The following is a 27848-nucleotide window of genomic DNA, read 5'->3' on the forward strand; positions in this document are numbered from 1 at the left end:
ATCTCCGTCCTGTCTCCTTTGAGCATCAGAGTGATCTGTCCCTTTATCTGTAATGTTCACTGAGATGGAAAATATGACCTTGACAGTGCCTCAAATGAAAGGTTTATCCAACATAACATCTGACAAGTAGATGTCATCTGTCCACCAAAGGCTTAGTCTGGAAAATGCTAAGCTGCTCCTCATCCTGCCAGCATTTAAGAAATGTAATCAAGACAAATCACATCCACTAAAAACCTGGCTGACATGCAGTTAAAATGTTCTGAGTCTATGACCTTCCATATTAGTTTGAGTGTCCTGGTTCAGGCTGTTGTTGTCTCTGCTCTTGTTAACTGTAACTCCCTGCTTTCAGCTCTTATACTTAAAACGGAGCAAGATACTGCTGAAGTCTACTTTACTCACAGATAGTCAAGTGTTGGCTTCCACATATGAAGAGACTTGTTATTAAAACAGCAGAAAAGAAGCAAAAAACCTTTCACTAAAACTAAGTCAACACTCCGGAACTACATTTTAAAAAAAGGAACCAACAGAACATATAGCATTCAGCTGCTAATACGTAATCAGAGTAACGGTAACAGTAATGTTCTTATTCAGTTTTGTCCAACAGTCGCATGAGTGCAGTTAACTTGATTTATGTAACAGACTGTAGGCCTCACCGATGTGCACAATGCCCACCAAAACATGACAGTGTAACAGCATAAAACTTAGATCAACTTTATTAAATGTCGGTGAATCCTCAAATCCAAATTGTCATCAATTTAAAAAACAATCTCCACAATTGTTCTTTTAAGAACTTCATTTGTACAACATGTATACCATGGCTAGTGTATCTATGCAATATCCTGCAAGTTAGCAAAGAGTTCACAAGTAAGGTCCAGTTCTGCAAAGCGCCAGTTCTGCTTCAGTAATGGTACAAAATAAGGAAATGAAAAGACACCCGTTTACGACAGGGCTAACACATGTAGGATACAAGTTTGGACACAGATACCTTAACATTTTATACATCTGAGGATTATTGATATTAAAAAACAGACCGGTGGGATGCCAATGCCCCGCATTTAAAAAGTAATGCATGTATATTTAAAGGCCAGTGTGAGTTGTGAAAGTAGAACAGTTGTTTGCTTAATGTGGCTTTGAGGAAGGAAGTCTTCCTCTGACTGTTGAGATCTAGAAGAAGCAGCATCGCTTATCTACTTGATGAATCATGGTAACAAAGGCAGATACATTACACCTATTACTTGCAGGGTGCATCAATTTCCTGTTGGTGATTTGGCTGTGTGTGTGATGTGTGTGTAAGAAGTGTGTCTGAAGTGTGAGTGTGTGTGATCGTTGTGTGTGTGAGTGTTTAGGTGCATATAAGCAAAAGCAACTTAAGACACATTTGAAAAAAAACAACATCTCTTGTGTTTTTGTTCTTGCGTTGCACAGCAGACTACATCGCCAGCAGCTTCACAGGCAGATTTCAGTTTGTTCACTGAGCTTTATGGGCAACATTTCTGTGAGAATGAGTCTGTGTGCACTCTTTGTCTGAGTGCCTTTGGCTAACATGATGCCAATTCCATAAAGTAATGGAGTCATAAAGCAGACAATGGTAATCAGACTTAGTGACAGGATAGAGGGCAGTGACATTGTGTCTGGATATAAATCTAATTACATCCTTTCCTTCTCTTTCCTGTCCTGTGTTGTCTATTATAATATGATATTTCTACGTTTCCATAAAAAATAGGATAAAAATGATCAAGAAAGTTCCTTTTTATCCATTTCGACCACAGTAGCCTCCTTCAGGTTGCTTGTGGTAACTGGGCCAGGGAGTAGAGAGAGTCATCGTTGTTGCTCTCAGATTGAGTTGGTTCACATTGCCCTGTGGCTTCAATTTCCTCTGTAGGCAGTTGAGCAACAGAGTACAGCGAGTCAGATGTGACTCTGCTGTCTGTACACGCCCCCCTTGAATTGACCACAAAGTTGGGAGCTAGATTCAAAGGAAGATCGTTTGAATAGCTATTACCCCTCTCAGCTGCTAATTCAGTGACTTGGTGGTGGGAATAATTAGCATAGAGGACGTCTGAGTCAAGCTGGTCTTCAGGTCTAATTTCATCATATTCAGCATCCTTGAAACAGAAAACACACAGAAAAAAGTGTTCAACTATAAACAAAACTGAAACAAGGTGGAAAGCACATACACATGCTTAACAGTCAATAACATTTGAAAACTTTCTTAATACCACTAAAATTGCGACACAATAAAAACATTATTTATATGTTGCTAAAATAAATCCCACACACAACAAATGAAGGCCAAGTTATTGACGGTGTGAGATTGATCTCCACTGCGAGTATTTTCTGAGCTTTCACACATACTTCAACACATAATGCGGATTGAACAACCATATTATAAGGAGTGTTATGTGCTGAAAACAGACCTGGTCATCTAATTTCTTTGCACCATACTGTTCCATCATGCACACTGTGTTCTCTATGCAGGGCCTGAAAATCCCACATGATTATTTCCAAGACTGCTGTGACTGTTTGACCAGATCATTTTTTGCTAAGCTTTGTGTCAGATTGATGATAAAAGCCTTCACATAATCCCACTGCATTCTTTATCTTGTAAAAATAATAATAATAACAATTAGAAGAAAACCAGTCCAAACTAGTACGGTAATAATATTGGACATTAAACAGACTGTTAACCCTTTTCAACTCCTTCCCCAATCATTTCCAAAGATACTCTGAGATAATTTAACTTCAACATATTTCTATTTTGCAAAATCTCCTTTAATTTGGGTAGCCTTGAGTCTGATTACTCTGAACTAATGGCTGCTAGTGTTAAAGGAGGAATGGATGGCTTGTCTAGTACTAAATTAGCCTTAAATGTGCACAATAAGCACCCAGCTGAAAATATGTTGTCCACAAGCAGCTTCTCTCTTTATGCCACTGCAGGGAAACATTAGTGTTGTGTTTTCGTGTACCAATACTCCTTTTAAAAAATGTTTTCAAAGACCAGATATTCCAGGTGTTCTGTGTGTTTATCTCAGCATTGTCAAATTGTCGTGAATGCATTAAAGTAAGAAATGAGAAAAGAATGCCAGAGCTGTGAGAGAAAATGCCTGAACCCCACACAAGCTGAGAGAATGTATTTGAAAGTACTTCAAGCAAGTTGTTTCTGTGGGAAAGCCAATAGAAACCATTGGCCCTCCACACGGTTTCAGAACCACAACTGACCTCTTGTGTGTCTTCATGTCGCGTATCAGCGCTTGACACAACGTCTGTAAACATATAGGACATCATTTGTTCATATTCTGGTGGAAGCTTTACTGGAGTAGACACATATTTGCAAGTTGTGGGTCGATTTGTGGGACTTACTCAATTGCTTTTTCATCATCTTGCTCATAAGCTTCAGTAAGACCATCAGTATGGTTATTATGGCGATGACACCTATAACCAAATATGGTACACTTCCTGCACAAAGAAAGAGGAAGAGGAAGACAGATGGAAAATAAAGCTTGATCACACCTTATGGTACTGAGCATAAGCTCATTACCCTCTTTGCTACAAAGTAATCTTTTAATAATCACAAACTTGCTTTTCACAGGACATGTGAATACTGATATTTTGTTGCATAATTTTAAATAAAGGTGGCAGAAATAAAGTAGTACTGGCAATGTATCTGAGTATCTGATTGTATTGACTATTGTATGTGTATTTATATATATATGAATACTTATGATTTGCAACTTCAATTAACATTTAAATATTTGCAGTACATGTATTTAAATGTTATATATATGGTTCAGATGAGTGCACTCACTATCAGATCCTTGTGTTGCTGATGCAATAGCTGTTGTATTGAGGGTCGTGTATGACGTAGACGTTTCAGTAATAATATCTGAAAAGTTTGAAGACATCGTGGAGCTGTTTGTAACTGCAAATGAGGGAGTGGAACCGACAATGACTGTTTTTGGAGTCGTCTTGGGACTGGGGGAATGAGCTGAAAATAACAGACAGTATTAATCTATCAACAATTTGGAAAGTTATTACTTTCGGGCAGAGGGGTGTTTTTTTCAATGAGAAAATTAAGAAAGTAAACTTACCATCTATGACGTTAAGAATCACCTTTATATATGAATCAAAGCCGCGTCTCTCTAATCCACAAAAGTATGTTTTGGAGTCTGACTTTTGGAGATTCGTGAAGGTCACAAACAAGCTTTTTCCTTCATTATATAACTTAAGTCTGTTTTTAGATGTAGTTTCTCCATAAGCTGCTTTGATGATGATGTGATGGTCTCCCGAGCATGGACTGACACAAAAGTACTTAACATTTTTTACATCACTAACGTCCCAGTCTGAGCAGTTGATTGTCACACTTTCCCCAACACGACCGCTTTTGTAGAGAGTCTTCATCTCCACAACACTCAGAGCTACAAGTGGGAATAAAAGAAACATGTTTGCCATTGTCATAGTGTCTATGTACATTTCTTTTTAAATTGGTCAATTTTTACTATTTGTGATGGTAAAACTTCACTTAAAAAAAAAAATAGACCACTAAATGACTCATTTAGCAAAATAAAGAACATATTTCATCCAACAGCTACAGCATTTATACACAAGCTACAGTAGGTTGAAATACAGAGAATACAGAAAAAAATAACTCACCGGAAAGAAGACAAGTGAATGCATAGATTTTTATCATCGTGAAAATGACAAGAGTACAAGAGAACAAGAGAACAAGAGAACAAGTATATGGGAATCATCAGGTCAACAGTCAGTCTTTACAGCTCCCCTTCACTTCCCCTTCCTGTTATCAGTTGCTACACCTCCCCTCCCCCGAACACAGACACACACACACACACACACACACACACACACACACACACACACACACACACACACACACACTCATACTCACACTGACACAAGCATACAGTGTAATGTGTAAGACTATGTTAGTGTGCACAAAACCAAAAACCATACAAATAAAAAAGAAAAACTGTATTAATTCAGAATTTGAACAGATAGCAAAGAAAAGTGCAATATTTAAATGTGAAATATAATGTGTATGGCTGACAATTTCACACTTAAAAACACAATGGCACAAAAACTAAATGTGCATGAGTTAGCAGCTCAAGGGGCACCAACTTAAAAAAAGCAGTCTTTTGAAGAATCGTCGCAAACTTTGCATTTGTTTTCTGCCGTGACATGTAATTAAAATTCAGAGCAAATAAAAGCACATGAGACAAAATATTTGGGCCGCAGTCTTTAGCATTGTTACAGTCACTAGCAATATTCAGGGCAAATGTTTGTAAATCTTTTAAAGGGATTAACCCACCAAAGGCACCTGGACCTGATGGCATCGCCGGCCGAGCTCTTAAGGTGTGTGCATACCAACTGGCAGATGTCTTCACTGACATTTTCAACCTCTCACTGCTCCTGTCCCCACATGTTTCAAAAAGACCACCATTGTCCCTGTCTCCCAGAAGAATGACAAACAGATCTAAAGACGACAGCATAACCCTAACCGTCCACACGTGAATGTGAGAATGCTGTTCATTGACGATAGTTAGGCATTCAACACCATCGTGTTTTGAAAAGAGGTTGTGCGAGGAGATCTGTCATTACCCACGTTTAGATAATTTGTCTTCAAAAAAGTAAAAAGACAAATAGAGTTGAACTTTTGGCAGAAAACACTATGATGAATCACAGCTAGCAACTGGAATGTGTGGATCGGGAAATGTGCTTGCGTGGAACCCCAGAATGACACGGTACATGACTTGTAAGGCAAGGCAAGTTTATTTGTATAGCACATTTCAACAACAAGGTAATTCAAAGTGCTTCACAGAAAACCATTAAAAGCATCAAAACATAAGGCAAAAGTAAAAGGAGATATAAAAAGAATTAAGAACATTCATTGAAACATTAAAAACAGCCATTAAAACACAAAAAAAGATTGTAAGAAATAAAATACAGTAGTAAAATGCAGAAATGCAGAAATTGATTAATATCCTTTGGCCCTAAACCATTCAGTGCTTTATAAACCAACAGCAGGATTTTAAAGTCAATTCTTTGTTGGACAGGAAGCTAGTGGAAAGACCTCAGGACTGGAGCGATGTGATCCACTTTCTTGGTCGTAGTGAGGACTCGAGCTGCAGCGTTCTGATTGACTTTTTACAGAGACCTAATCCTTGATATATTCTTCAGGTGATAGGAGGCTGATTTTGTAAATGTCTTGATATGGCTGTTCAGGTTGAGGTCTGAATCCATAACTAAACCTAGATTTCTGGCTTGGTTTGTGGTTTTTAACATCAGCGATTGAAGCTGAGCGCTCACTTTCAATCGTTCGTCCGTGGTACCAAATGTCATTTTAGTCAGCTCTGATTTGTAATTAGCTACATACACAAAGTATTCTTGGCCCTTCAAGTAGGATTCAAACCAGTTGAGTGCTGTGCCAGAGAGTCCCACCCAGATTTTTAGTCTTTCTAGTAGTATGTCATGGTCGACCGTGTTGAATGCAGCACTGAGATCCAGTAATACTAAGACTGAAATTCTGCCATCGTCTGTGTTTAAGTGGATGTCGTTGAAAACCTTACAAGAGCAGTTTCAGTACTGTAGTGCTGTCGAAAGCCTGACTGGAAGACATCAAAACAGTTATTTACGGCCAAGAAGTTGTTCAGCTGTTGAAAACCCGCTTTTCCAATTATTTTACGTAAAAATAAAGCCTATATTTTTTCATTGTTGCAGAGTCTTAATTAGCCTTCTTTAGGAGTGGTTTAATAACTGCAGTTTTTAGGGCTTGTAGTACCACCCGGTACAAGTCTGCAGCTCTTCGCTGACATGGATTGGTGAAAGTTTGTCCCAGGCTTTAGTAAATGCAGGCCAGATTGGAAAATGTTATATATATATATATTTATCTTTCAACATACTGCCATATAATAGTGATGCAACAGCATCTGCTGCAGTGATCATTGAAAGTTGTAAGGTAGATGTGTGGACTGTCATACCCTTTCGGTGGGTGTCAGAGTGCTATAGACTTGGTCTTTATCCAACGTCAACGGGTGGAGTGATTGGTAGACTTCATCAGGACCTGCACTCTTGGGGAACAAAACACATTTAAATTAATATTATTAGAACAGTCCCAAATTAAACTAAGTGAAATAAAAGGCATTTTAATAGAACGTAATTGAAATTGAAAGACAACACATTGGTGCAACATGTCAACAAAGAGGACACATTTGCAAAATTGACCTTAAATGGCATTCAGGTTAATAGCTGCAGACTAGAGTTTTTTTTAAACTTTCACCATTCTGCCATATAATAGTGATGCAATAGCTCCTGCTGCAGTGGTCATTCAAAGTTGTGATGTAGATGTGTGGACTGTCATACCCTTTCGGTGGGTGTGAGAGTGCTATAGACTTGGTCTTTATCCAACGTCAATGGGTGGAGTGATTGGTAGACTTCATCAGGACCTGCACTCTGTGGGGGCAGAGTATATTGCATTTTATTTAAATGTAATTGAAATTGAGTTTGCAAAGTGCCCTAAAATGGTATTAAAGTTAGAAGCTACAAGCCAGTAGAAAGGAGAAGTCATTTTAGGACCAAGAACATCATGATACTCTATATAGCAGAGGCAGCTAGCTTAATTAACTGTCATCAGGAACAGGTTATTTTGTCCTCTGAAGATCTAAAGATATCAAGAATACAAATACTACACGACTAAAAATCCCATTTACCTCTGCTCAGACTGTACAATCTTTTAAAACCGTAATTTATATTAAAAAAAAATGTGTTTATTAGTTTTATTTTGTATTCAATATCTACATGAAGATATCTGAATTGCCATCCATGGCGATCAATTATATTTTATTTTCCGTAATCTTATCTTATATTTTGCTTATTTTAAAATACAGATAGTGACACATACTGTTTACACCATGTGTGAGTTTTATTTGTCTTCACTCAAGTAAGGACAGTGGATGTTTCATCTGGGAACAGGGTCTGGGACTTCACTAAATCACCACACGTCTCTTTAAGTAGCTAAACAGACTGTTAACCCTTTTCAACTCCTTCCCCATTAATTTCCAAAGATACTCTGAGATAAATTGACTTCAACATATTTCTATTTTGCAAAATCTCCTTTAATTTGGGAAGCCTTGAGTCTGATTACTCTAACCTGATGACTAATGGCTGCTAGTGTTAAAGGAGGAATCGATGGCTTGTCTAGTACTAAATTAGCCTTAAATGTGCACAATAAGCACCCAGCTGAAAATATTTTGTCCACAAGCAGCTTCTGTCTTTATGCCACTTCAGGGAAACATTAGTGTTGTGTTTTCGTGTACCAATACTCCTTTTAAAAAATGTTTTCAAAGACCAGATATTCCAGGTGTTCTGTGTGTTTATCTCAGCATTGTCAAATTGTCCTGAATGGCATTAAAGTAAGAAATGAGAAAAGAATGCCAGAGCTGTGAGAGAAAATGCCTGAACCCCACACAAGCTGAGAGAATGTATTTGAAAGTACTTCAGCAAGTTGTTTCTGTGGGAGAGCCAATAGAAACCATTGGCCCGCCACACGGTTTCAGAACCACAACTGACCTCTTGTGTGTCTTCATGTCGCGTATCAGCGCTTGACACAACGTCTGTAAACATATAGGACATCATTTGTTCATATTCTGGTGGAAGCTTTACTGGAGTAGACACATATTTGCAAGTTGTGGGTCGATTTGTGGGACTTACTCAATTGCTTTTTCATCATCTTGCTCATAAGCTTCAGTAAGACCATCAGTATGGTTATTATGGTGATGACACCTATAACCAAATATGGTACACTTCCTGCACAAAGAAAGAGGAAGAGGAAGACAGATAGAAAATAAAGCTTGATCACACCTTATGGTACTGAGCATAAGCTCATTACCCTCTTTGCTACCAATTAATCTTTTAATAATCACAAACTTGCTTTTCACAGGACATGTGAATACTGATATTTTGTTGCATCATTTTAAATAAAGGTGGCAGAAATAAAGTAGTACTGGCAATGTATCTGAGCATCTGATTGTATTGACTATTGTATGTGTATTTATATATATATGAATACTTATGATTTGCAACTTCAATTAACATTTAAATATTTGCAGTACATGTATTTAAATGTTATATATATGGTTCAGATGAGTGCACTCACTATCAGATCCTTGTGTTGCTGATGCAATAGCTGTTGTATTGAGGGTCGTGTATGACGTAGACGTTTCAGTAATAATATCTGAAAAGTTTGAAGACATCGTGGAGCTGTTTGTAACTGCAAATGAGGGAGTGGAACCGACAATGACTGTTTTTGGAGTCGTCTTGGGACTGGGGGAATGAGCTGAAAATAACAGACAGTATTAATCTATCAACAATTTGGAAAGTTATTACTTTCGGGCAGAGGGGTGTTTTTTTCAATGAGAAAAATAAGAAAGTAAACTTACCATCTATGACGTTAAGAATCACCTTTATATATATATCATCGCCGGTTCTCTCTAATCCACAGAAGTATGTTTTGGAGTCTGACTTTTGTAGATTCGTGAAGGTCACAAACAATCTTTTTCCTTTGTTATATAACTGAAGTCTGTTTTTAGATGTAGTTTTTCCATATGCTGCTTTGATGATGATGTTATCGTCTTTCCAGCATGGACTGACACAAAAGTACTTAACATTTTTTACATCACTAACGTCCCAGTCTGAGCATTTGATTGTCACACTTTCCCCAACACGACCGTTTATGTAGAGAGGCTTCATCTCCACAACACTCAGAGCTACAAGTGGGAATAAAAGAAACATGTTTGCCATTGTCATAGTGTCTATGTACATTTCTTTTTAAATTGGTCAATTTTTACTATTTGTGATGGTAAAACTTCACTTAAAAAAAAAAATAGACCACTAAATGACTCATTTAGCAAAATAAAGAACATATTTCATCCAACAGCTACAGCATTTATACACAAGCTACAGTAGGTTGAAATACAGAGAATACAGAAAAAAATAACTCACCGGAAAGAAGACAAGTGAATGCATAGATTTTTATCATCGTGAAAATGACAAGAGTACAAGAGAACAAGAGAACAAGTATATGGGAATCATCAGGTCAACAGTCAGTCTTTACAGCTCCCCTTCACTTCCCCTTCCTGTTATCAGTTGCTACACCTCCCCTCCCCCGAACACAGACACACACACACACACACACACACACACACACACACACACACACACACACACACACACACACACACACACACACACACACACACACACACACACACACACACTCATACTCACACTGACACAAGCATACAGTGTAATGTGTAAGACTATGTTAGTGTGCACAAAACCAAAAACCATACAAATAAAAAAGAAAAACTGTATTAATTCAGAATTTGAACAGATAGCAAAGAAAAGTGCAATATTTAAATGTGAAATATAATGTTTATGGCTGACAATTTGAAACTTAAAAACGAAATGGCGCATGACACCTTGCAAGTTAAAGCCCCAGTTAGCAGCTCTAGATGCAGCAACTTAAAAAAAAGCAGTCTTTTGAAGAATCGTCGCAAACTTTGCATTTTTTTTCTGCCGTGACATGTAATTAAAATTCAGAGCAAATAAAAGCACATGAGACAAAGTATTTGGGCCGCAGTCTTTAGCATTGTTACAGTCACTAGCAATATTCAGGGCAAATGTGTGTAAATCTTTGAAAGGGATTAACCCACCAAAGGCACCTGGACCTGATGGCATCCCCGGCCGAGCTCTTAAGGTGTGTGCATACCAACTGGCAGATGTCTTCACTGACATTTTCAACCTCTCACTGCTCCAGTCCCCACATGTTTCAAAAAGACCACCATTGTCCCTGTCTCCCAGAAGAATGACAAACAGATCTAAAAACGACAGCATAACCCTAACCGTCCACACGTGAATGTGAGAATGCTGCTCATTGACGATAGTTAGGCGTTCAACACCATCGTGTTTTGAAAAGAGGTTGTGCGAGGAGATCTGTCATTACCCACGTTTAGATAATTTGTCTTCAAAAAAGTAAAAAGACAAATAGAGTTGAACTTTTGGCAAAAAACACTATGGTGAATCACAGCTAGCAACTGGAATGTGTGGATCGGGAAATGTGCTTGCGTGTAACCACAGAATGATGCTGTACATGACTTGTAGTACCGCCCGGTACAAGTCTGCAGCAGTATGTCCCAGGCTTTAGTAAATGCAGGCCAGATTGGAAAATGATATATATATATATTTTTTTTAAATCTTTCAACATTCTGCCATATAATAGTGATGCAATAGCTCCTGCTGCAGTGATCATTCAAAGTTGTGACGTAGAAGTGTGGACTGTCATACCCTTTTCGGTGGGTGTGAGAGTGCTATAGACTTGGTCTTTATCCAACGTCAATGGGTGGAGTGATTGGTCGACTTCATCAGGACCTGCACTCTTGGGGAACAAAACATATTTAAATTAATATTATTAGAACAGTCCCAAATTAAACTAATTGAAATAAAATGCATTTTAATTGAATGTAATTGAAATTTAAAGACGACACATTGGTGCAACATGTCAACAAAGGTCAAACATTTGAAAAATTGACCTTAAATGGCATTAAGGTTAATAACTGCAGACTAGAGTTTTTTTTAAACTTCCAACATTCTGCCATATAATAGTGATGCAATAGCTCCTGCTGCAGTGATCATTCAAAGTTGTGACGTAGATGTGTGGACTGTCATACCCTTTCGGTGGGTGTGAGAGTGCTATAGACTTGGTCTTTATCCAACGTCAATGGGTGGAGTGATTGGTAGACTTCATCAGGACCTGCACTCTGTGGGGGCAGAGTATATTGCATTTTATTTAAATGTAATTGAAATTGAGTTTGCAAAGTGCCCTAAAATGGTATTAAAGTTAGAAGCTACAAGCCAGTAGAAAGGAGAAGTCATTTTAGGACCAAGAACATCATGATACTCTATATAGCAGATGCAGCTAGCTTAATTAACTGTCATCAGGAACAGGTTATTTTGTCTTCTGAAGATCTAAAGATATCAAGAATACAAATACTACACGACTAAAAATCATATTTACCTCTGCTCAGACTGTACAATCTTTTAAAACCGTAATTTAGATTATAAAAAAATGTGTTTCTTAGTTTTATTTTGTTTTCAATATCTACATGAAGATATCTGAATTGCCAGCCGTAATCTTATCTTATATTTTGCTTATTTTAAAATACAGATAGTGACACATACTGTTTACACCATGTGTGAGCTTTATTTGTCTTCACTCAAGTAAGGACAGTGAATGTTTCATCTGGGAACAGGGTCTGGGACTTCATTAAATCACCACACGTCTCTTTAAGTAGCTAAACATGATGTGTACACAACATTTAAATTGAAGGAAAATCTTGAAATTAACGAAAAAGAAAAGAAAGATATTTTAAGAAATGTAACCACTGCGGATTAAAGGTGTTAAATTCGATATTCAGAGCATTCATTTAGCAACATGCAATGATTTGCTATCAAACAATATCATGGGCTACCTGAGCGGAAGTCGTTCTCCCTCCTTGTGTGTTGTTATCAGAGCTTCTCTGTGCTTTGATTAAATAACCGGGCAGACCACGCGACTGCTAGCCACCGGCTCAGCCGTCGCCATGTTGAGAATGCTCCCAATCTCATATTTAGCACCTTTAAAGTTTGACTAAGAGTAGTTTTTAGTAGTAGTTGTAGTTATTTTCCCCTCAAAGCATTCAACAAGGTGCTGGTGCCATGTCAAACCGCCATCTCACTCTTTGCTGAGACAAGGAAGCGGGCGCAGCTACGATGGGGAGCTAGATGTGGTTTTTATCCCCCAAACTAAAGAAAACATGGCAGAAAAGTGAAAGAAAACATACTATTTTCACAATGATTAGGAGGAAGAGTTCTTTTTACGACAGTGGAAGAAAATTGTGTGTGTCTCATTTGCGAAGCAACTGTTACGACGGCAAAGCGGCACAATGTGGAGAGACACTTCAGTACGTGTCACAAAAGCTTCCATGCTAACTACCCACCTGGCAGCGCACTACGGACAGAAAAAGCCTGTGACTTAAAGGCAGCTTTTCGCAAACGACAGAGGCCGGTGATAAAATCACAAAAAGCAACTGAAGCTTCGTTTAGAGCTGCACATTTTTTGATAAAGAACAAGAAAGCCTTTTCGGACGGGGAGGTCTTGAAAGAAGCAATGATGATAGTTGCAAACACTGTGTTCAAAGACGAGAAGAATGGTCCAGATGCCATCTCCACTCTCTCCGATGTCCAACTGGGGGCAAGTACGATGGTTAAAAGACTGTCGGCTATGTCCGAAAACATGACGGAGCAACTGGACCGGGATCTGTGCAGGTGGTTTAGCATCCAGTGCGACGAGTCCGTGGACAGCACCAGTACAGCTCAGCTGATGATGTTTATCTGAATGGTGTTTGATGATTTCACCACAAAAGAAGAAGTCCCGACACTTCTGCCCCTGAAGACAACAACGAGGGGAATTGACATCTACAACGCGGTGAAGAGGTTCTTCATAGACAAAAGGGTAGCATTAGAAAAGCTGGTGTCAGTGACAACAGACGGGGCTCCCGCCATGACGGGCCGGCATGCAGGCTTCATTGCGCATCATTCACCAGCAGGCAGGCGCTATGTGCAAAAGTAACCGGCTTTGATCATGTAATGACTCCTGTCATGAAGATCATAAATTACATCCGCTCCAAAGCCAAACAACACAGGATATTCAAGGTGCTATTGGAGGAGCTGTCAGCTCAATATGGTGACCTGTTGCTACACACAGAAATCCGAGATGGCTGAGCAGGGGACGAATTTTACAGCATTTTTAGGGCGAAATCAAAGAGTTGATGCAATCCAAAGGGAAAGACACCTCGCTGCTCGAGGATACTGAGTGGATACTTGACCTTGCATTTTTAACGTACATCACTGGGAAGCTGAACCATTTGAACTGTGAGCAGCAAGGCAAAGGTAAAACTGTCCCTGACATGATAAGACACTGTGCGCATTTACAGAGAAAAAAAGTGCTGCACTTTCCCTCCGTACAGTCAGTGTTGAATGACCATGCTTCTGCTTCTGCATCTGGGGCTTTTGACAAAGCTGTAGAAAAGTACTCTCAAGTCATAAACAGACTAGGGCAAGAGTTTGAGAACAGGTTTTGTGACTTTGATCAACTTGAGCCATGTGTGTCATTCGTTTCAAATCCTTTCATGCAAGTGCACATGACATGCTGAGCAACTAAGTCCTATGTTCAACTTGGATGCTGGATAGGTGGAGATTAAAATCGTAACTTTGCAAAATGACCTCCACCTTGAAACCCATCAGTCTGCGCCAAACGTTTGGTGCCCCGTGGACACAGAAAAGTACAAAGGTGTATGCACAGCAGCTATGAAAGTGGCCTGCCTTTTTGGTTCAACCTGTTTCTGTGAATCAGCCTTTTCTGACATGAACTTCATCAAGAACAAACACAGAACACGTAAAATTATACACCAGATTACAGTACATTGGTGAACAGTATGCAATGCCAGGCTTCCCACTAACAGACATTTACAGACAAAGAAAGAGATAACGTATGTTTTCTTGAAAACACCATGACAACATTATTAAAATCAAATATTGCACAAAGCTGTGAAGAATAATTTGTTCAAAAAGTGTAACAGATGTTATGATTTGTTAAACATGCTACAGATGTGGTGATTAGTAATGTAATAGGATTCATATAAAAATGTGAAAGAGTTGATTTTTTCAATCTTACATAACTGATATTTTGTATAAACATGGGACAGAGTTCATGATTTGTTCAAAAATGTTACAACGGTAGTGGTTAGTACAAACGAGACATGATTTGAAGATATGACAGTTAATGGTTTCTTAAAAAATGTTAGAAGTGATAAGTTGTACAAAAATATAACAGGTGTGATTTTGAACAAAATGCTGCAAAAGTGCTTATTCATACAAAACTGTCAAGAAAGATATTTACAAAAATATTTCAAATGTTGAAACAGATCACAAAGGTCTCCTCATTTCAGCCCAGATAACTGCAGCTCATTGGATATTTCCTCTTTTACGGACCATTCTCTGAAGACCCTAGAGGTGGTTGTGCATGAAAATCTCAGGGGTCAGTAGTTTTTAAATATATAATTATTCCAGCCCATCTGGCACCAACAACCATGTCATGTTCTTCTCCAGTCTGATGCTTGGTTTGAAGTTCAACGGATCGTCTTCCCCCATGTCTACATGCCTAATTGAGTTGCTGGCACGTGATTGTCTGATTATATATTTACAGTAACAAGCAGTTGAACAGGTGTTCCTAGTAAAGTATATAAATGCTTAAATGCAAGCTGAAATACTGCAGTATTACTGCAATATTTAAGCATGGCATTGCCCAACACATATAGTTTAAGATAAAAATGGCAACAACTCACCTCTCTTGAGTCTTCTTGTGGGGTGCAAACAACCACTGAAAAACATACATTTGTTATTCCGTCTGGCCAAATAATAAATCAGTGGATGTTATATATTAGAGCATATACAGTACCACCCTTTCCAAAGACTTTATTACATTTTTTCAAATTTAGAGTGAAATGTAAAATAAAATGTATGATTACTAGAGGTGTAACAATACACATATTCGTATTGAACCGTTCGGTACGAGGCTCACGGTTCTGTACGCATTACGAATCAAACAATACGTTTGAATAATACTATTGCATTTCGAAAATGCAAAAGCTTAAATTGTGGGAAATATAATGTTCTCTCGGTGGAGCCACTGCGCTCTACATGGCAACCCACCCGACGTAACAGACGACGTGCTGTCTGACACGCCCACCACGGAAGAAAAACATTGTACCCTGGTGAGCCACGTGTGTTCTGGGAGGCGTGCTATGCTAAACTAGCTTAGCAGGAAAACCAACAGCAGTACCCGCGCTACAAACTCCCCGCAGCGTTTAGGTAGCTACTCCCTACCGATTCAAACAGGGCTAAAGCAAACGCCACAGCGATTGTTATATTTATAGCTGCGGATATGAGACCCTACTAGTGGAAAACCAGGCTGTACTAACATGCTTAATGCTATTGAGCCCCGTGACATTACGCTTTCACGAGCCCATTTCTCCAGACCATAATTCCTGCTTTGTTAAAGAAAACAAAAGCCCAAACAGAGAATCAAATGTCCGAAGCACCCGCTGTTGCTCTGACAACAGACGACCGTACGTCACTGACCCCACAAAGCTAGCTGACTGTACGACACAAATAGGCCGATGTCATTAATCTAGCGTCTCGGAAAGCAACGGCAGTGCAGCAGATCTCTCGCCTCCTCCAAAGATCAAAGAGAGTGTGACTTTCTTTCACAGAAGCACAACAGCAGCCTATGTGTTAAAGACAAAGCAGGAGTTGCTGCAGCTTTCTGTATACAAATTAATACATCATTGTTCAAAAATGAACATACTTTATGATGGCATTTTATGCTTTTTTTGCTGTATTGAACCGTGACGTACAGAACCGTGGCACCACTGTATCGTATTGAACCCAACCTAACATTTTGTGAACCGTTACACCCCTAATGATTACCATGAATTAAAACAAAACCATGTTATACAATATGCTTATCATAATCCCTGGTTTATTCAAGTAGTTAAAGAAGAATTAAACTATAAAGTCCCATATTAAATATTCATACCACACACCGCCATTGTACACAGTTGGTTTGTGTGTCTTACGTTTCTTGATCATGTTCCTGGTAAGAATTAGGCTGACCACCAGAATGGTTAATATAAAAATCAATCCTGGAAGCAAATATTGTACAATTCCTGGCCAAAGAGAGAAAGAAGAAATATTAACAGATTCATCACACATTTCACTGCAGCTAACTCTTCACTGTAGGTCCATATCAATTAATAAACATACTATGACATTAAATTCAAATGTTAAGGTACCAGCATTCAAGGGCAAGCACGTAGTCAGTAAAAAGGTGCTTTTGGCAATGAGTTTTTAGACACGGCATTTTATTTAAAACTATAAAGCTAATTGATTACAGTCTTGCCTTTCCATGTCCATTAAGGATAACTGAAATAGGAAGAATTTTTTTTTCATTCATCATCTAATTGCATATTTTTCATTTAATGTCTCAACAGCTTGATGATATTACTGCAGTAGCACTAGACATACCATTTATACTCTGCAATACCATTTCAATTTCAATTGCATCAAGTTCAAATAAGAGCAATTCATACCTGCTGCTGTTGCTGTATTGAGGGGTGTGTATGACGAAGAAATATCAATAATAATATCTGAACTGCTTGAAGAAATTGTTGTTGAGAGAGTGGAACTAACAATGACTGTTTTTGGAGTCGTCTTGGGACTGGGGGAATGAGCTGAAAATAACAGACACAGTATTAATCTATCAACAATTTGGAATTTTGTATTTATTTTGGGCAGAGGGGTGTTTTTTTCAATAAGAAAATTAAGAGAATAAACTTACCATCTATGACGTTAAGAATCACCTTTATATATGAATCATAGCCGGTTCTCTCTAATCCACAGAAGTATGTTTTGGAGTCTGACTTTTGTAGATTCGTGAAGGTCACAAACAATCTTTTTCCTTCGTTATATAACTGAAGTCTGTTTTTAGATGTAGTTTCTCCATATGCTGCTTTGATGATGATGTTATCGTCTTTCCAGCATGGACTGACACAAAAGTACTTAACATTTTTTACATCATTAACGTTCCAGTCTGAGCATTTGATTGTCACACTTTCCCCAACACGACCGTTTATGTAGAGAGGATTCATCTCCACAACACTCAGAGCTACAAGTGGGAATAAAAGAAACATGTTTGCCATTTATAAATAAACCAATAAATAGCTCATTTAGCAAAATAAAGAACAAGCATATCATCTAACAACTACAGCATTTATACACAAGCTTTAAGAGGTACAAATACAGAGAATCCAAAAAAAAATGAACTTACCAAACAGAATGCATAGATAGAACGCATAGATTTTCATCATGAAAATGACAAAGAACTACAAAGTGCACAGGAATTATCCGGTTAGTCCAACCAAAGGCTTAACAGTCTTTAACTACTGTATGTAACTTCCACTGTCTCTCACACTTTAACAAATTGAAGCCCCTCCCTTACCTTCGAACACACACATGGCGTCATCAAAGTGTGAAACTGTGGCAGTCCACAAAACTTGTGACTTGTTGAACAACAAAGTGCAACATTAATATCTGAAAGATCAGTCTGAAGTCAGGCAACTATACGAACGTGGGAACATAACGTTTGCTCTATGTTTAGTTATCAAAGTGTGTATTATATATTACTAGTAATAGTATTATTGTGTTGCACAAAATGAATTACAACTCACATTTAGTTGTATGATGACAGTAAATGCACATTTATTGTGCAAGATGAGTATGTCAGGGCTACAAAGAAAAGGAAGACTTCAAAAAACAATGAAAACAAGAAAGCTGAAAGAAAGAATGAAGCACAACGCACACCTAGAACAGCCTGAAGTGACTCCTCCAAAGCAGTTCACATGAAGAAGAATAAAGCAGCTATTTGCCTTACACAATAAGGCTTAAATAATCATAAATAAGAGTTTAAGATGTCAGTCAAAATATGCATGAATATAAAGCACTAGATGAGGACTAGAGAGGGCACACTCGTGCCCATAATGAACAATCATCTAATTATGTATTATTTATGGGAAATGTATAGAAAGTCTAAATCTGCACCTGGATCAACATATGAATGATGTGTATGTAGATATAAAGGGCTCATTCTAAGGCAGAAAACACAACAATTCTTATTTTCAGGTGATTATGAACTAAATAATACATAATCAACAGATACTACACAGTGGCACTTCATGTATTTGGGTATAAATTCCTTATTGAACAGTTTACTGTTGAATAGCGTAGAATTACCATCTGTAACTTCAAAATTCACCTCAGTATATAAATCATAGCGAAATCTCTCCTAGGTACATGTTGGAGTCTGATATTTGGAGATTAGTGAAGGTCACAGATAAACCCCTCTGTATTCTGTTCTTGCTGTTGCTGGTGATTTCTCACTACGTCTACCGACTTCACAACGGTGCTTAATGTAAGGCGTCACATCAGTTAACATTTAGGTGCATACTAATTTAATCACATCCATTCTTTACCACAGCTTCCTCATTCCAGTCACGCACTTCTCCTTCTATTTTTATCACACACGATGACAAATTACACGGAAGAGAACGACTTGAGAACCAAACAAAACAAGCCTGACACTTGACCATTATACTTACAATTATTACATTTTGCAAAAGGAACATGCATGTTAGTTTTGGTTATCCTGCTGACGATGCAGAGACACACGGGATCATGGGAATAAAGGGAATGACTTCACTTAACTTGCTCTGCCCATCGACTTTCTAGCAGCCGACTGTGTTTTCTTTATTTTCTTAATAAGGTCGGTGGCTATAAACAGATTACCCACACACATCTGCACATCAGCACAGGACACGGACTGTAACATCCGGTTGCAGCAGCAGATCACACAGATCATCAGGACATTTTAAACTTGTATTTCCTCTCCACATCACTGAACTCCCTCAGGACCACCATACTTCACTCTGTACTATCCTCATCTACAAGGCCGGGTTTCTGGAGCCAACAAGATTACATATTTTTTGGAACCAAAATTCAGATTTATGTAATTCTTTCTCTGTATAGTCAAACAAAACGCTCCAGTCATGTAAACAGCATTATTTCTGCTAGACATCAATTCATGCATTGATAAACAGATTCTTATTTCTTTCCCATTACAGCGCTGCTTGCTAACATGAAACATTAAAAACGTAATCAAACAAAAAAATAAGCAGAACAGTAACTAACACGGAGCCGTTGATGCATGAACAAGGATGCACGGAGAACGTGGTATGCAGGCTTAGAGGAAGATAAAACAGCCCTTTGTGACATGTCTGGGGAGCCATACAATCACACATTTTTCCGTCGCATATTCGAGACCACATTGGGACACTTTGTCCTTTCACTTTATCTCTTAGGTTAGCCAGTTTGTGCTCTCCTCTGCATTATGCGACTCTGCTGCGGCAGGTATGAAGGATTAGAGAAGCAGATCGAGGCGGCCGTGACTGACGCTAGGCCTCACAACACTTGCTGATAATTCGGTCCTTCCTCTTCACATCTGACTATGAAACGGCCCGAAAATGTGTTGGCCATTCATGGAAACAGAGCACCTTATCTCACCTCCACCTCTCCACCGTCATTTCTTCCCCTTTTCCATTTACACCTGCTCCTCTCCTCCTTCCTTTCTTCTCTCATACGTAGTGATTAACCGAACCATTCTCCTCTCCTCGGTAATGTGTCTCAACAAGCAAGGAGGAAATGAGAGAATATTATCACCGTCCTTTGCTGGCTTTGGCGGCGCTCGTCGTTCAAATAAAACACTTTCATCATCCACTGACAATGCTGGGCCTTTGTGTGTGTGTGTTTGTGTGTTTGTGTGTGTGTGTGTGTGCAGTAGTGTCACAGATAAGCAACGGATTGTCAGGGCAGCTCATGTGAATGCTGCCATTTGACACTGGAACACAATGAGTCAACCACTGTAATACTGTCTTACAGGTAAAGGGACAATGCGTCGATTTATCAATAATGTCTCATTTGTACCGTTTATCCTGGACTATAGATGTTATTCACACTGACATCAGTTAAATAAGCACAGCACCTCAGCAAGGCCAATCAGAGAGCAGAGCTGCAAATGGAAAAGGGATAAGAACTTAACTTCAATCCACTCAAAGCCACTCAACACCCTCATGCTCTCAAGATACATTTCTGATAATTGTACTTACTTGTGATGTTTGATGGCCACTGTCTAGAGACAGAATGTAGTATGAGAAAACGTAACAAAATGTATCCTGTCTGTGCTTGATCATTGTACTACATCATCCTCCTGGTCCTGGCTCTTCATTCTGTTGTCTCCGGGTCCGGCTCCATCTTCAAATTCACTTTCGTGCTCACAATTGATTTCTGCATTACCTTCCTCTTCTGACAGATCCTTCTCTTCCACCACAGATGCTTTCTCAATCTCTTGTATTATTCGCTGGGAGGTTCCCTGAGCGCACGTCGCAGGACTCCGCTGACAATGTGAAAGTGTGAAGATGATCCTGGTGGCTGCTCCACTAATGAGTCAGGAGAGTAAAGACATTCGTGCGCCGAAGGAATTCATCACATTGCTGTGCCGTTTCTTTCCTTCGCAAAAATAGAAAGAAAACATAAACGCTTACATCGACACAACTCGCTTAACAGGCCTCATGCTAGCATCCATTATAGCAAAATTCAGCTTTACTGAATGATTTAGTATTAGTCTTTACAGGGCTATTTTAATGAAAGTCACTTCATCTAAGTTATTATAAAACAAAGCTTTCCATGTGGTATCTGATAATGCGGATACTTTTGGCTCAACCTGTTCAGGTATCTGTTAACCTAATATAACCACCGAGGGCAGAACGGAAAATATAGTCAGGAAAAAGAAAGCTCCCGTCATGAGCATCCCTCTTTCAGCAACGCTGGTATTGCTTTCACCTTTTGAGTCCGTGTGTGCATCCTTATGGCAAAATGTGGTCCTGGAGACATTTTCTGTATCAGGAACTACCACAGAGGCCGTTTTGAGTACTTTGTATTGTTCATATGTCTGCCAGTCTGTTTGCGGACAGATTTTGTCACTGTGATACCGTTACAACCGAGCCAGATGCAGTCAGGAAACTTCACAGGTGTGTCGTTGATATAGGAGAATGATGGTCAAGTTGACAGATGGGTGTGGTCCGAGTGAGGGCGCTGGAAGTAGGAGGGTAGCAAGTGGGTGAAGGGCCGCCCCACTTTATGCCCCTGGTCAGCTTTGGTGTTGCGGCCTGTGTGATCCCATCGCAGCATTCTCTTTAGTTCTTTGATGCAGCTGAATTCTCACTGTAGCTTACCTCGTCAATACCAACCTTCATGCCACTCAATGAGCTTTAAAAGGGTTTAGTAGGTTTTATATGTTAATAAACCATTAAAGTCTCGTTGTCCACCTAACTAAGAAATTCAGTTTCGTCTCATTTGTTTGAGCGAAGGTGATGAATGAGCTCTCTGTGGATTTTGCAGCAAAAAACTTTAAGATACTACAGATGGATACTGTGGTTCTTATCCAATTTGCCAATTCATTGGTTTTTAAAATTCACAAGATTGAATGTGCACATTGAATACAATCAATGTTCCCAGTGTTCTCTGTAGTTGTAAGGAAAATTCAAAGGGTTTTACTAAATGCCATGCCAGTAGGCAAGACTGACTTTTGGTCACGGCTAATGAGGAATACAGGGTCAACACTGTAATAGTACTGCTGAAAAACTAGAACTACTTAAGGGTGATGGTCCATCCATGCCCCCAACCCCTGTTCTTTATGTCTGGATTTTGAATGATGGACTGAATTTCTTCCCACAGTCCACAAATACAGAAGTTAAGTCTGTTGAATTATCTAATTTGCCCACAGCCATGGCCACCAAGTGGGTGTTGTCCCATATTAGATTCAGTGACTGTGTCTCTCTCTGTGGTTCTCCTCAATAAGAACTTTTTCACAGCTGACATTTTGACTTGTCACAGTAGGTAAAGCACAGGTGTTTCGGATGTCATTAACGATAGCTCTGTTTTATTCAAATGTCCCAGTGAGCCGTGGTGTATTAGTTACACCTGTGATTTTCCTACCGTGACATGTCAAAATGTCTTCTCTTAAAAAGGCCTATGAATGTTTAGAGTTTGCAAGCTCCAACACGCCACGACGATGACAGTGAGGTTGGTCAAGAATGACCATGTTGCTGCCTACGATATAGATATACTGACGCTCCTTCTTTCATCATTTTGGTGTTCAGGAAAAGCTATCCAAACTCTGACAGATAGTGGGAAAATGTGTCACTCAGAATGTCATTACTCTCTTAACTCAGTATGTCATAGTGCAGCTGCAGTGTGGTTAAAAACAACAAACATTTTAATGGCTCCACTTGAAATGGATAAAGACACCAGACGAGTAAAGTGTAGGAACTTGAAAAAAAGTCGAAATAAGTTGAAACACTATCAAATTAAATGAAGACAGGTGTTGAGGACAGAGAAGGTCTGCATGCTACAGTGAAGGGGGGAAATATTGCTAGCGCTCCCTTTTATAAAGTTAACCCATTACTGTCAACAGGCTTATGGGTCAACAGGGGCATTTAAAATGACAATAAAATAAAGTGCTGGCCTCTGAGTGCTTTGCACAGCATCCTGATAGGAAAGCATGCACTTGTGTATTTCGGTTCATCCCTGTGTGTGTGTGTGTGTGTGTGTGTGTGTGTGTGTGTGTGTGTGTGTGTGTGTGTGTGTGTGTGTGTGTGTATTTTTATAAGATGTTCCATTTGATGTTGATTCCTGAGCATGCAATACTTCAACACATCATATCATAACTACCACTTATAGCCAGTGACAGGGAAGCAAGGCAGAGGAGGGGCGAGACAGAAGACAGAAGAAAACACAAGTATCCATGTTGGAGAAAAATGAGGGCATTGAAAGATATAACCCTTTTTCACCAAAGTGAACACGCATATTCAGGCTTTTTAAACAGAGACCAGATACAAATAGGCAATAAACTCCTTTCTTACTGCCAGTACACAAGAATACCTTTCTGTTTCCATTTTCTAATGTGTTTGAGGGTTAAAGTATACAGTAGAAATGTTGAAACACTGCTTGGACGGAGATGGATGGAATCTGTAGCTGAGACAAAGAAAGCGGCGCAGAACGGGCTGAACTCATCGGGTCTACTTGGGTGTCATGTTGCCATCACTGCAGATTGGAGCTGGAGCCGATGAATACCCCGTGACTCCTGTATAGACATTTGTGTCCCGGGAATTAATGCCGATCGTAACCTTTCCCGCTTAAGACAAAAGACGCATTAGTTAGTGAGTGCTAGTGGGTTTTTAGTTCTGTGGCGAACAGACAGAATCTGAGGATAAAACAATGCAGCATTAACATAAACAAAGTGATAGTAAAGATGAATTAATACCTATCCAAACCTCCTCCTCTTAAAAGGAAATGTAGATTGCAATACTGAATACATACATGTAATGATATTGCATGTCAAATAATATCAAAAGACACAGTGACAATACAAGGAAGGGAGGAAGAAAGAAAGAAAACATCTTTTGTGAGGCGTTTGGATGAACGTCCATGGCTACGAGAAAAGAGACACGGTGAGAGAGAAGGTCGGAGGTTGTGTACTGCGCTGAATCATCCATCAGGTCAAGATTGCTGCAGCCCACAATAAAAATAAAACCATTAACCAAGTAAAAGCCTGTTATTAAGAATACCTTGATCGGAATAAACCTGCCTATTCACAGAGCAATATTACTATAAAGGGAGTTCCATAACCCTAATCTATACCATATTTCTTGAAATTCCCATTCACTTCTTTGGCTGTTGAGGGTTGTATGGAGCCGGTCCAATCATTTTATTTTGCCCAGATGAAATGATTGGACCTGCTCGCCTTTCTACCAGATCAGAGTTGAGTCCCTGACCCTTGCCTAGGGTCCCCAACCCTTTTCTTGTTAGATTTGCAACTTTTAGAGCAAGTACTGCTTGTTACTTTAAATGGAAAAGAGTTGGCAAAACTGGCCTGGTTTTCGGTTGGATATATATATTTTTTAATCTAATTTACTCTTGCTAGTTTGTCAAGATTACCATCCCTAGCTATCTGTTCGCATGCATTCTGGATTTTTTTTAGGGGCAGATTGGTGTTTATAGATGGTACAGTGGTTGTTGGAGTTTTGTGTTTATGGAGCAGCTGATACATGTGATATAGTTGACTGTATAACTTGTAGAGGAAGCAATCAAAGAGAAGAAGCAAAGGAACGGTCGGGGCTAATAAGGATTGGTAGAAATGTGTGTTGGGTTGAAACTGATAATGCCATCAAGTACTATCACACAATGAGGACAGAAAGCAAAATGTTGAAACTGAACGTGTCATGTACTTCATGTTTTCCCTCCAATATTTCCTCTTTTAATACAATATCTGCTCAAAACAACTAAAACATGATGTGCAGTTTTATTGGTTAGGTTTATGCACTTAAAGCATTTGGTTAAGGTTAGGGAAAGAGTCTTCTTGAGTAAATATTGAAAAAGTCAATACTGCCTTGAAGCAAGAGACTTGACAAAAACCACAATCTTTCCCTAAATTTAGCAAAACTGCTTTTTGTTTCCTAAACCTAACCACGGTCTGGACCCTGGTCTCTGATGTCAAAGCCCTGTGTGTTGTGTGCCAAACTATCCACCCTGTGGTATAAGAACATATCACTTATTTTGTTGTAAAAAAAAGAAAGACTGCCACTGAACAATTTCAATTACATTTCCCTTCAAAATGTTTTTGCTAAAATATATAAAGATGAATAAATATAAATGTACTTTCTAGGAGACAGACGTGGTATGAACAGCCCCTCACATATCATAGAATGAACACTGGGAGAATGGTGCATATAAAATGATCCAAAGAACATGATTGTATTTCAGATGTCCTCAGCAAGTTTCCCTGTGTCTCTTGTGTGTCCCCCTCCCCTGTGTTTCTAGTTACCCCCGTCTGTCTCTCTCTGTTCGTGTCTGTTGTGGCGTGATACAAGTCAACCCAAATGCAGGACCCTGACCAGAGGTGAAGGTTTAGAAGGTTTATTTAAGGTACCAAGGGGGGGTGGGAGTGCAGACCAGGCTGGATGCGGGTGCATGATCTGACGGAGTAGGTATACTGTGGAGTAGAGGAGCTGATAGAAAGCAGCTGTGCAGACTGGACAGGTGAGGTGAATGAGGCGTAATCAGGAGGGAGCCGGGGAAAGTGCCAGGAAGGGAGCCACGCCCACGCCAACACACACACAGAAACAGACAGAGACAGACATGGGAGAGCTGGAAACATAGCGGGAGAGAGACACAGCAGACACCGGGAAACAAGCCTGAGCACGTCCACGGCCGTGACAGTACTCCTTCTGTTTTATTTTATGACGGTGTAGAGGAGGAAACAGTGAGTCAGTAGCAGCCAAAAGGTTCACAAAAGTTAGATTTGTATCCAGATGTGGAAATACAATGTTTTTTTTTTATAGTAAAAGCTAAATCAATGTGTTGTCTGTATATTTTAATTGAGTCAGGCCAACAAACTATTACAAATGAAATCATATGAAATAATGTAGAGTAACATATAAAGTCAGGCCGTAGTCGTCAGGGAAAACAGAAACATAAAAGCGACAATTACAAATTTCACAACACTGAAGACTCCAGAGATTCTCTTTAAAAACAATATTATTTTATTTTTTATTTTATTGGTATTGTTATATACATGGCATAATTTGTGCTTTTTTATTATCAAGAATAAAACCATAAGAGAACACATCAGAAAATCAAACTTTAAACCAGGATTGAGTTGTTCTTTTTTTTCAGCAGGGATATACTGAGAGTTCTACAAAACCAGGAGAGAAGAGGAGGAAAAAGACCGAAAACTAAATAGATAGATAGGTAGATTGATAAATATATAGTTTTTCCAGAGTCACTTGCAGATGTTCCACTGAGGGTAGTGTGAACGTTCAGACTGTGATGTGCTTTTACCAACAGCAGCAAAGGCACCTGTGTATCACTTTGTTTAAAAAAAAAAAGAAAGTATGCCTCAGGGCCTTAATCCAGTCGAGTCCACACACATAAAACCAAACCCATCCAGGATTTCTTCCAGGGGGATTTCTGCCACACAAATCTTTTGATTTCCAGCCATCGCAAAGGTTGGGTGCTAGGTTAGGCAGCTCGAGGCCATTCACTCTGATCCCCCCCCATCTGAGACTGATTGAATATATCAAAAATAACCCCCGGAATATTATTTTGGACCTTCTTGACTTTTCCTGGTTGAAATGGGGCATAGTGTGAAAGTGAAGGGACACTTATTCTGATATTTGAGTTGAAATGGAAAAAGGACATTGAAGTTGCAACATGTAATACCGAGTCACCTGCTCCAAAATAATAGGGGGTAGCATTACACCTCTACTATTGGGTCATTACAATCTAAATTTACAGACAGAAGTTGTATTTAAAAGGTCAAGTACTAACTAACGGCGGGGCAAGAATACATCAAACTGTAATCGTCACGTGTGGCAGCGGTCTATAGTTTACATGAGCCATCCGTGTATTTACTGTGCCACTAGACGGGGGCTGGTTGGTTCCAGGTAACGTTACGTTAAATGAGTTTGTTTATTGGCTTGGGTCCAGAGGAGAGGAGACAAGGGAACGACTCAGGTTGTTGTCCTCCCCGCTGACGTGGGACTGCTTCGCAGGGAGAAGAGTGTGCAGTGACTCAGGGGGAACAAGCTTTAGTTGTGGTGGCTCGGATTCGGCCAGCAGAAAGAATAACAGCGCCGGGAGACAGAGAGGGCTGGGTGTATGTACACTGTGTCACGGTAGCGACAGAATGTTTGCTCATCAGGCGGCGAGTCGGGGCAGCAGTCCTCCGAGATCAGAGCCCCGGTACTGGGGGTTTGCGCTGTCTGTATTCGAGTCGCAGCACGCTGTACTCCCAGTGAAGCAGCCCACTGGCAGCTGTGAGGACGGGGCGAGAGTGTGAGTCGTTTTCTTATTTCTGCCACTTTGAATTTAATCCAAAGAAAAAACGATGAAATGACCAGGGACCATGGATTTGTTGTTGACAAGCTTCGGGGGAGATCTACTTCTTGACTGTGGACAGACGGGAGCTACAGTGACTCCCTATCGCCTCTCAAGGAACAAGTGGTATTACG

The 27848-nt window shown here is 39.5% G+C and overlaps 1 protein-coding gene across 1 annotated transcript; it reads right to left on the reverse strand.

Moving 5' to 3' along the window:
- Positions 1 to 1778: 1778 nt before the first annotated feature.
- Positions 1779 to 18080, reverse strand: LOC306696552 (uncharacterized protein; the record flags this gene model as incomplete). Its single annotated transcript, XM_079160206.1, has 15 exons — positions 17996 to 18080; positions 17507 to 17833; positions 9450 to 9776; positions 9167 to 9346; positions 8722 to 8817; positions 8581 to 8624; positions 7375 to 7464; positions 6993 to 7082; positions 4651 to 4708; positions 4089 to 4415; positions 3806 to 3985; positions 3361 to 3456; positions 3220 to 3263; positions 2003 to 2105; positions 1779 to 1876 (listed from the first exon to the last, which is right to left on the reverse strand). Exons 1-15 carry the CDS (start codon positions 18033 to 18035, stop codon positions 1779 to 1781), a joined length of 2100 nt encoding a protein of 699 aa, XP_079016332.1. The 5' UTR covers positions 18036 to 18080.
- Positions 18081 to 27848: the final 9768 nt, after the last annotated feature.

This window comes from Pholis gunnellus, assembly GCF_910591455.1.
Source record: "Pholis gunnellus genome assembly, chromosome: 5".
NCBI lineage: Eukaryota > Metazoa > Chordata > Actinopteri > Perciformes > Pholidae > Pholis > Pholis gunnellus.